The sequence below is a fragment of the Heptranchias perlo genome, chromosome 28 (assembly GCF_035084215.1).
Source record: "Heptranchias perlo isolate sHepPer1 chromosome 28, sHepPer1.hap1, whole genome shotgun sequence".
Lineage (NCBI taxonomy): Eukaryota > Metazoa > Chordata > Chondrichthyes > Hexanchiformes > Hexanchidae > Heptranchias > Heptranchias perlo.
The window spans coordinates 34,692,347-34,702,400 of NC_090352.1; the positions used below are offsets into that span (position 1 = coordinate 34,692,347).

The window sequence follows — 10,054 nt, forward strand, 5'->3', positions numbered from 1 at the left end:
CTGTAAATCAATGTGTTTTTTCACTCGTCCCATAGCATACACTGATCTTGCAAAGTCATTAATAATGCCCTCTATGACTTCGATTGTGGCTGTCCTTCCTTATCCTTTATCTCTCCACTGCCTTTAATACTATTGATCTTTCCATCTTCCAACGTCTCTTCTCAACAGTCTGCCTACATGGTGCTGTTCTCTCTTGGTTCTGTTCTTGCCTGCCTCAAAAAGTGATTTGCATATCTTCCAGTGGTTTCTGTTCCCCTGCCGGCACGGTCACCGTAGGTGTACCCCAGGTTTCCATCCTTGGTCTCTGTTGTGTTCTTAGGCTTTTATTCTTCTTCAAACCATCCTGTAAGGTTAGCTTTCACTCCTACGTCCCATAGTGCTTTTACATGCACAGCTAACTAGGTAGTTTATAGAACGTTGAGCAATCGAGCAGAGAACCCTCTTCAATGTAATCTTGGCTTTCTAGTTTTATTGTGCCCTTGAGTGATCTTCCTTGACGTTGGAAAGCAGCATAATAACACCACAGTAGACCCTGACTTAAGCTTTAACTGCCAAACATTTATTGAACAGTAACAATCTCACAACATAGATTTTTACTGTAGTTATTAAATGTAACTATCTCCTTGAGCAAGTAGAAAATAATATTGTGACTGCTGCACCAAAATATGTATTAAGTGGCAGTTCATTTTGCTTTTCTGTCTTCATGGAAACTATCTGGCCCAACTATCACACTCTAATTTAACAAGCCAGGCTGAGAATTAATTTCCAGAAAACCAAATGGGATCATTCAGATTTAAATAATTGTCCTTTTAAACTAGGAAAAAAAGTGCCAATCAAACACATATTTGAACAAATCCCACAAGATGTGTGTATTTGAATTAAAAAGTTTGGCCCCTCCTCCTGACACCGCGTTGAGACAACATCTGTAATATTCGATCAAAATAACTCAGGATATGTTATGTGGTTGCAGCTGATTTTTAACCCCCTGTGTACTTTGAAAGAAAGAAGCTAGTGCCATGATATATAAGAAATAGGAGCAGGTGTAGGACATCCGGCCCCTCGAGACGGCTCTGCGATGTCTGATCTTCGACCTCAACTCCACTTTCCCGCCAGATCCCCATATCCTTTGATTCCCCTAGTGTCCAAAAATCTATCCATCTCTGCCTTGAATATACTCAATGACAGAGCATCCACAGCCCTTTGGGGTAGAGAATTCCAAAGATTCACATCCCTCTGAGCGAAGAAATTTCTCCTCATCTCAGTCTTAAATGGCCGACCTCTTGAGGTCGAAGATCAGCCATGAGACTATTACCCTCTAATTCTAGACCCTCCAGCCAGGGGAAACAGTCTCTCAGCTTCTACCCTGTCAAGCCCTCTTAGAATCTTGTATGTTTCAATGAGATCACCTCTCATTCTTCTAAACTCGAGAGAGAGAAACTGTTTCCATTGGTGGAAGGGCCAAGAACCAGAGGACATAGATTTAAGGTGATTGGCAAAAGAACCAAAGGTGACAGGAGGGAAAACTTTTTCACACAGTGAGTGGTTAGGATCTGGAATGCACTGCCAGAGGGGGTGGTGGAGGCAGGTTCAATCATGGCTTTCAAAAGGGAACTGGATAAGTATTTGAAAGGAAAAATTTTGCAGGGCCACTAGATTAGGGCGGATGAGTGGGACTGGCTGAATTGCTCTTGCATAGAGCCGGCACGGACTCGATGGGCCGAATGGCCTCCTTCCGTGCTGTAACCTTTCTATAATTCTATGAAGAAATAGGAGCAGGAATAGGCCATATGGCCCCTCGAGCCTGCTCCGCCCTTCAATAAGATCATGGCTGATCTTCGACCTCAACTCCACTTTCCTGCATTATCCCCATATCCCTTGATTCCCCTAGAGTCCAAAAGTCTATCTATCTCAGTCTTGAATATACTGAACAACTTAGCATCCACAGCCCTCTGGGATAGAGAATTCCAAAGATTCACAACCCTCGGAGTGAAGAAATTCCTCCTCGACTCTGTCTTAAATGACCGACCCCTTATCCTGCGACTATGCCCTCTAGTTCTAGACTCTCCTGCCTGGGGATACAGCCTCTCAGCATCTACCTTGTCAAGCCCCCTCAGAATCTTATATGTTTCAATGAGATCACCTCTCATTCTTCAGAACTCCAGAGAATATAGGCCCATTCTACTCCATCTCTCCTTATAGGACAACCCTCTCATCCCAGGGATCAATCTAGTGAACCTTCATTGCACCGCCTCTAAGGCAAGTATATCCTTTAGATAAGGAGACCAAAACTGTACACAGTACTCCAGGTGAGGTCCCACCAAAGCCCTGTACAATTGCAGCAAGACTTCCTTACTCTTGGACTCCAACCCACTTACAATAAAGGCCACCATGCCATTTGCCTTCCTAATTGCTTGCTCTACTCCTGCATGCTAACTTTTTGTGTTTCTTGTACAAGGATCTCTCCGAACACCAACATTTAATAGTTTCTTACCATACTAAAAAATATTCTGCTTTTCTTCCTACCAAAGTGAATAATCTCACATTTCCCCACAATACACACCATCTGCCACCTTCTTGCCCAATCACTTAACCTGTCTATATCCCTTTGCAGACTCTTCGTGTTCTTCTCAAAGCTTACTTTCCCATCTAGCTTTGTATCGTCAACAAACTTGGATACATTACACTCTGTCCCTTCATCTAAGTTATTAATATAGATTGTAAATAGCTGAGGCCCAAGCACTGATCCTTGTGGCACCCCACTAGTAACAACCTGCCAACCTGAAAATGACCCATTTATTCCTACTGTTTTCTGTCCGTTAACCAATTCTCTATCCATGCTAATATATTACCCCCAACCTCATGGGCCCTTATCTTGTGTAGCAACCTTTTGTGTGGCACCTTATCGAATGCCTTTTGAAAATCCAAATATACTACACCCACTGGTTCCCCTTTATCTAACCTGTTAGGTACATCCTCAAAAATCTCTAATAGATTTGTCAACCATGATTTCCCTTTCATAAAACCATGTTGACTCTGCCTAATCATATCATAATTTTCTAAGTACCCTTTTAGCATGTCCTTAATAATGGATTCCAGCATTTTCCTGACGACTGATATCAGGCAAACTGTCCTGTAGCTCCCCGTTTTTCTCTCTCCTTCCTTTCTTGAATAGCGATGTTATATTTACTACCTTCCAATCCACTGGGACCGTTCTAGAATGTATCTGCTATCTCTGCAGCCACCTCTTTTAGAACCCTAAAATGTGGGCCATCAGGTCCAGGGGATTTGTCTGCTTTTAGTCCCATTAATTTCTCCAGTACTTTTTCTTTACTAATATTAATTACTTTAAGTTCCTCACTCTCATTAGACTCTTGGTTTCCCACTATTTCTAGTATGTTTTTTGTGTCTTCTACTTTGAGGACAGATACAAAATATTTGTTTAATGTCTCTGCCGTTTCCTTATTTCCCATTTATTATTTCTCCTGTCTCGGTCTCTAAGGGACCCACATTTATTTTCGCTACTCTTCCTTTTTACATACTTGTAGAAGCTTTTACATATTTACATACTTGTAGAAGTTTTATATTTCTTGCTAGTTTACTCTCATTCTATTTTCTCCCACTTTATCAATTTTTTGGTCATCCTTTGCTGGTTTCTAAAACTCTCCCAGTCCTCAGGCTTTCTACTCTTCTTGGCAACATTATACGGCCTCTTTTAATCTAATACTATCCTTAATTTCTTTAGTTAGCCACGGATTGATCACTTTTCCCGTGAAGTTTTTATTTCTCAGTGGAATGTATATTTATTGAGAATTACAAATTATTTCTTTAAATGTTCGCATTGCTTATCTACCATCATATCTTTTAATCTAATTTCCCAATGTATCTTAGCCAACTCGCCCCCTCATACCTATGTAATTGACTTTATTTAAGTTTAAGACTAGTTTCGGACTTAAGTACGTTACTCTCGAACTCAAAGTGAAAGTCGATCATATTATGATCACTCTTCCCCAGAGGATCCCTTACCATGAGATTACTAATTAACCCTGCCTCATTACACAAGACAAGATCTAAATTAGCTGTTCCCTGGTTGGTTCCACGAAGTATTGTTCTCGGAAACTGTCTGAAATGCATTCAACGAACTCGTCCTCCAAACTACTTTTGCGAATTTGATTTGCCCAGTCTGAATGAAGATTAAAATCCCCCACGATTATTGCATTACCTTTGTTACAAGCTCCTCTTATTTCTTGATTAATGCTCTGTCCAACAGGATAGCTACTGTTGGGGGTCCTATAAACTATTCCCACTGGATTTTTTTGCCCTTTGTTATTTCTTATCTCCACCCATACTGATTCTACTTCCTGATCTTCCAAGCCAAGATCCTTTCTCACTACTGTCCTTATGTCATCCTTTATTATCAGGGCTACCCGCCCCCCCCCCCCCCCCCCACCACCTTTTTGATTTTGTCTGTAATTTATATCACACAAAAATCCTTCACTTTTGTCATACCTCCCTCTTCATACAAATGCACCCTCCTGACGACATCCAGAAGCATGGGATTGGTTCCAGATTTATGCTGATGATATACACTTTACCATTATACCTCCAACTTTAATTCAAAGGCTGCTCCTCAACTCTCCAAATGCCTTGGGTGAATCAAAACTATTTCTTATTTGACGTAGGCAAAACTGAAGCTGTCCTGTTGTCGTCTGTCAGCTCCTATGTGTGTCTATTCTGTGCATCCGTGTCCCTAATTACTATTTTGGGTTAAGCCCATTAGTTTGGGACCTTACTGTTTAATCTGGAGTTTACCTTTCTTCCCTACATCTGTTTAATTGATGCCCTTTTCAACCTTTAAAATATTGCTTGCCTGTGCTCCTATCTCTCTTCCTTTCCTCCTCTCTTCTCCCCCATCCCACTGCAGCAAAGACTCTAATCCATGCCCTTAACACCAAGATTGTTTCTCCAATGCTCTCCTAACTAGCCTCCCTACTTCCACCTCCATAAATTACAACTCATTCCAAATTTTTTAAAAATTCATTCATGGGATGTGGGCGTCGCTGGCAAGGCCAGCATTTATTGCCCACCCCGAAATGCCCTTGAGAAGGTGGTGGTGAGCTGCCTTCTTGAACCACTACGGTCGTGTGGTAAAGGGTCTCCCACAGTGCTGTTAGGAAGGGAGTTCCAGGATTTTGACCCAGCAACGATGAAGGAACAGCCTTCGGGATGGTGTGTGACTTGGAGGGGAACGTGCAGGTGGTGCTGTTCCCATGTGCCTGCTGCCCTTGTCCTTCTAGGTGGTAGAGGTCGCGGGTTTGGGAAGTGCTGTCGAAAAAGCCTTGGCGAGTTGCTGCAGTGCATCCTGTGGAAGGTACGCACTGCCACGGTGCGCCAGTGGTGATGGATGGGGTGCCAATCAAGCGGGTTGCTTTGTTCTGGATGGTGTCAAGCTTCTTGAGTGTTGTTGGAGCTGCACACATCCAGGCAAGTGGAGAGTATTCCATCACACTCCTGACTTGTGCCTTGTAGATGGTGGAAAGGCTTTGGGGAGTCAGAGGTGGGTCACTCGCTACAGAATACCCAGCCTCTGACCTGCTCTTGTAGCCACAGTATATATGTGGCTGGTCCAGTTGAGTTTCTGGTCAATGCTGACTCCCAGGATGTGGATGGTGGGGGATTCGGCAATGGTAATACCATTGAATGTCAAGGGGAGGTGGTTGGACTCTCTCTTGTTGGAGATGGTTGTTGTCTGGTGCAAATGTTACATGCCACTTGTGAGCCCAAGCCTGGATGTTGTCCAGGTCTTGCTGCATGCAGGCACGGACTGCTTCATTATCTTAGGGGTTGCAAATGGAACTGAACACTGCAATCATCAGCGAACGTCCCCATTTCTGACCTTATGATGGAGGAAAGGTCATTGATGAAGCAGCTGAAGGTGGCTGGGCCTAGGACACTGCCCTGAGGAACTCCTGCAGCAATGTCCTGGGGCTGAGATGATTGGCCTCCAACAACCACTACCATCTTTCTTTGTGCTAGGTATGACTCCAGCCACTGGAGAGTTTTCCTGCTGATTCCCATTGACTTCAATTTTACTCGGGCTCCTTGGTGCCACACTGGGTCAGATACTGCCTTGATGTCGAGGGCAGTCACTCTCACCTCACCTTTGGAATACAGCTCTTTTGTCCATGTTTGGACCAAGGCTGTAATGAGGTCTGGAGCCAAGTGGTACTGGCGGAACCCAAACTGAGCATCGGTGAGTAAGTGCCACTTGACAGCACTGTTGATGACACCTTCCATCACTTTGCTGGTGATTGAGTAGACTGATGGGACAGTAATTGGCCGGATTGGATTTGTCCTGCTTTTTGTGGACAGGACGTACCTGGGCAATTTTCCACATTGGGTAGATGCCAGTGTTGTAGCTGTACTGGAACAGTTTGGCTAGAGGTGCGGCTAGTTCTGGAGCACAAGTCTTCAGCACTACAGCCAGGATGTTTTCGGGGCCCGTAGCCTTTGCTGTATCCAGTGCACTCAGCCGTTTCTTGATATCATGTGGAGTGAATCGAATTGGCTGAAGACTGGCTTCTGTGATGGTGTGGATATCGGGAGGAGGCCGAGATGGATCATCTGAATAAGAATGCTGCTGCTGTCCACGTTCTTATTCAGAGCTCTGCATTCCATCTCTCGTTTCTGTTTCAGTTTCAAAACCTTTGTCTTTTACCTTCAAATGCCTCTGTGGCCTCACCCTAACCTACCTCAGTGATTTAATTGAGCTATATGCCTCCACTAGCTTTTCTGACACTGATCTGCTATGTGTTCCCTGTCCTCCACTGATCACACTTTCAGCCACAGTGCCCCTACCCTCTCTGAATCCTTCTGCTTTACCTCTTCATTGCCTGCTTTCAAAAATCTTCTCAAACCTTTTGCTTTTTTTTATGCCTCGTTCCACCTACTTGTTCTTCCTTCCCGTCTTGTATGCATTTCTTTCTTTTCACTTAAAGCTTCCCAAGATGTCTTTCCGACATATGCAGCGCTATATAAATGCAAGTTGTTTACTGTTTGTTTCTCCCTATTTCAACAGCTTGGAGGTGTTTTTTGACATGTACTGAATATATAATAACTATTGCTTAAAATTGTTTGTTTTTAAGCTCTGGAAGTAAAGTATCCGTCCAGAATTTTACTTTATTATTTGCAGGCATTGCTGTAAACTTTATTCTACTGGGATGCTTTAAATCTCCATTGTTTGGGTTATGGAAGATTTCTGTGGTAGTGACCAGTTCTGTTGAATTAATCTTCATTAAGAGCTTAAATAAGAAAAGATGTCGGCAATAAAACTCTCAGCCTGGTCCCAAGCCAGGAGACCAGACTTTAAATCCCCATTCTTGCCACTCACTTGCTAATGGAGTCCAATTGTATTTAAGAGGAAAAATGATTCCTTCAGCTTTTACAGATTGTGATGAGTCATACAGCCAGAACTGTAATGTACAGAGCTATATAGACAGTTTGTACAGTTAGATAGCACTACATAAGGACATGTAGTTGGTATCGATTTATTTTTTTTGCACCAATCTTTGCAGGACAAGAATAAGAACTTACGAAATAGGAGCAGGAATAGGCCATATGACTGCTCCACCATTCAAAAAGATCATGGCCCATCGACCTCAACTCCACTTTCCCGCCTTATCCCTGTATCCCTTGATTCCTGTAGTGTCCGAATATCCATCGATCTCAGTCTTGAATATACTCAACGACTGAGCATCCACAGCCCTCTGAGGTAGAGAATTCCAAAGATTCACAACCCTCTGAATGAAGAAATTTTTCCTCATCTTGGTCCTAAATGGCTGACCCCTTATCCTAAGACCATGCCCCCTAGTTCTAGACACTCCAGCCAGGGGAAACAGCCTCTCTGCATCTATCCAGTCAAGCCCTCTCAGAATCTTATCTGTTTCATTGAGATCACCTCTCATTCTTCTAAACTCCAGAAAATATAGGACCATTCTACTCAACCTCTCATCATAGGACAACCCTCTCATCCCAGGAATCAGTCTAGTGAACCTTCATTGCACTCCCTCTAAGGCAATTATATCCTTCCTTAGGTAAGGCGACCAAAACTGTGAACAGTACTCCAGGTGTGAGCGATGAGTAGTGCTACCTACCTGCGAATGACGGCACTTTTGGCAAGCTGGGGCGGAGCAGTGAGAACAGAAGCTTGACCTTAATAGTTCTGTTGAATCGTACGATTGAAAAGAATAGAGCAGAAATGAAAAGAGCTCCAGTGGTGAGAAAGGAGCGATCACAGGAGGTCGGCCATGAGCAAAAGGTCTTTTGAATGCGCATAGCACAAGACCCTGTGTTCGTAAACAGCAGTCAACGGAATGACCACGATATATAGTGGGGGTGGGGGTGGGGGGGGGAGATTAATTCCTATTCCTGACCACTGGACCCTGCTGGGTTGGGTGGAAGGATTGGCAGGCGAGAGTCAGGCAGAATGGGTATATTGATAACTTTCCAACTCGAAGCTTACTTTTATACAGCACCTATTGCAGCTTGCAGAAGTCCCATTTTTAGCCATGTGTATTCAGTATGGCAAAGACGGCAGGATTGTGCCACCATTTGGGTGTATGTCCCACAACTTTCGGAGAGCTTTGCGAGCCCACATGATTTTATATGATTCTCAACTGCCATATCACAGGTCGAGTATACATACAATGGTGGTGGAGGAATAAACTTAGTCCCTGGAGGATGTAGGAACCATGTCTAGAAGGCTGATTAATGGCATCCGTATAAAATTTTGAATGGGCTGAGTCATTCTCGCTAGTGACTAGAGAATGGATACAGGAGCTCAACTTTAAGACGAATAGTCAAAGTGCAGAAATTGTAAAAGTTTTTAAAATAAACAGTGATTTAAGTCAAACTCATTAAGATGCTGCAGCTTGCCTGAACATTTTATACCAACATCCATTCTTTAGATGTAGATTTAAGTGGGACAAAAAACAACCACTTATATTTTATATACATTGAAAAGACTTTAATGCAATTTGAACAACTGAAGGTGATCTATGATAATAAGCCAATGAGATAGAAAGTCAGTGATATAGATTTTAATTGTTTCTGGTTCATATTTGCAGGATGAATCTCGTATCAAAGCGACAATGATGGATGTGAAACCAGTGGACCATAAGGAGTACAGCAAGAGACTGATAATGAATATTAGGAAACATGCAGCTCCATAAGCTTGCTGAATGCTGAGCAGACGTGAAGAATGAGCACTGCATGACTGGAGGAAACTGGGTGCTTCAGAACTTCAATTAAAAACACTTTCCATCGTGCTTTGAAAATGTAAGACGTTTCTAATTTAGAATCAGTTGCAGAATTCTGCTTTTCAAGAGGTACTATAGAAGTGCCACTCCATGAGGGTTAGAGAACTAGAGATGTTGAATTCTGATCAACATATGTTGGATGATGAGACTGAATATATGTGCCCCTAGGCTTTCCAACCAAGGTATGGTTTACCATTGTGAAGTAACATTGTAAATCACTGGGTGGAACTGCAAAACCATTTTTCTCTTTTTTTTTCCCCTTAATACTTGCTCAACTTATTTCAGTGCTTCAATTCTAATAAACATTGACATAACTTACGAAACTTCAGTGTATCTGTTGGAATGATTCTGTATCAAAATGACACTGTAGTGATGAAAACTATCTGTTCAATCAGACAGCCTACTTTTAATACTTGCAGTTGATTTCCTGTACCATTGCTCGTGGAGGGAAAATAAATTATTTTCTCTCTCATTATCTTGTTCTTTCCTACTCTGTCTTTCTGTATCACTGTCCTCTCTTTGTATTCAACTCTATCCTTTCAGGTGTCAGCTGTGGCTCAGTGGCAGCACACTTGCCTCTGGGTCAGAAGGTTGCGGATTCAAGTCCCACTCCAGGGACTTGAGCACATAATCTAGGCTGACGCTCAAGTGCAGTACTGAGGGAGTGCTGCACTGCCGGAGGTCATTGCCACAGACTAGTTGTTTGGAGGAGGCAACAGTGGGAGTTTTTTTCTCCCAAT

The 10,054-nt window shown here is 42.9% G+C and overlaps 1 protein-coding gene across 1 annotated transcript in view; it reads left to right on the forward strand.

The window, feature by feature from the left end:
- rpa1 (replication protein A1) overlaps nt 1-9,637 on the forward strand; it is a 57,939-nt gene extending 48,302 nt beyond the window's left edge. Inside the window, exon 17 of the mRNA XM_068008458.1 lies at nt 9,123-9,637. Within this exon, the coding sequence (XP_067864559.1) occupies nt 9,123-9,227 (105 nt within the window). The 3' untranslated portion in view covers nt 9,228-9,637. The remainder of the gene's footprint in view (nt 1-9,122) is intronic.
- The last annotated feature ends 417 nt before the right edge of the window (nt 9,638-10,054 follow it).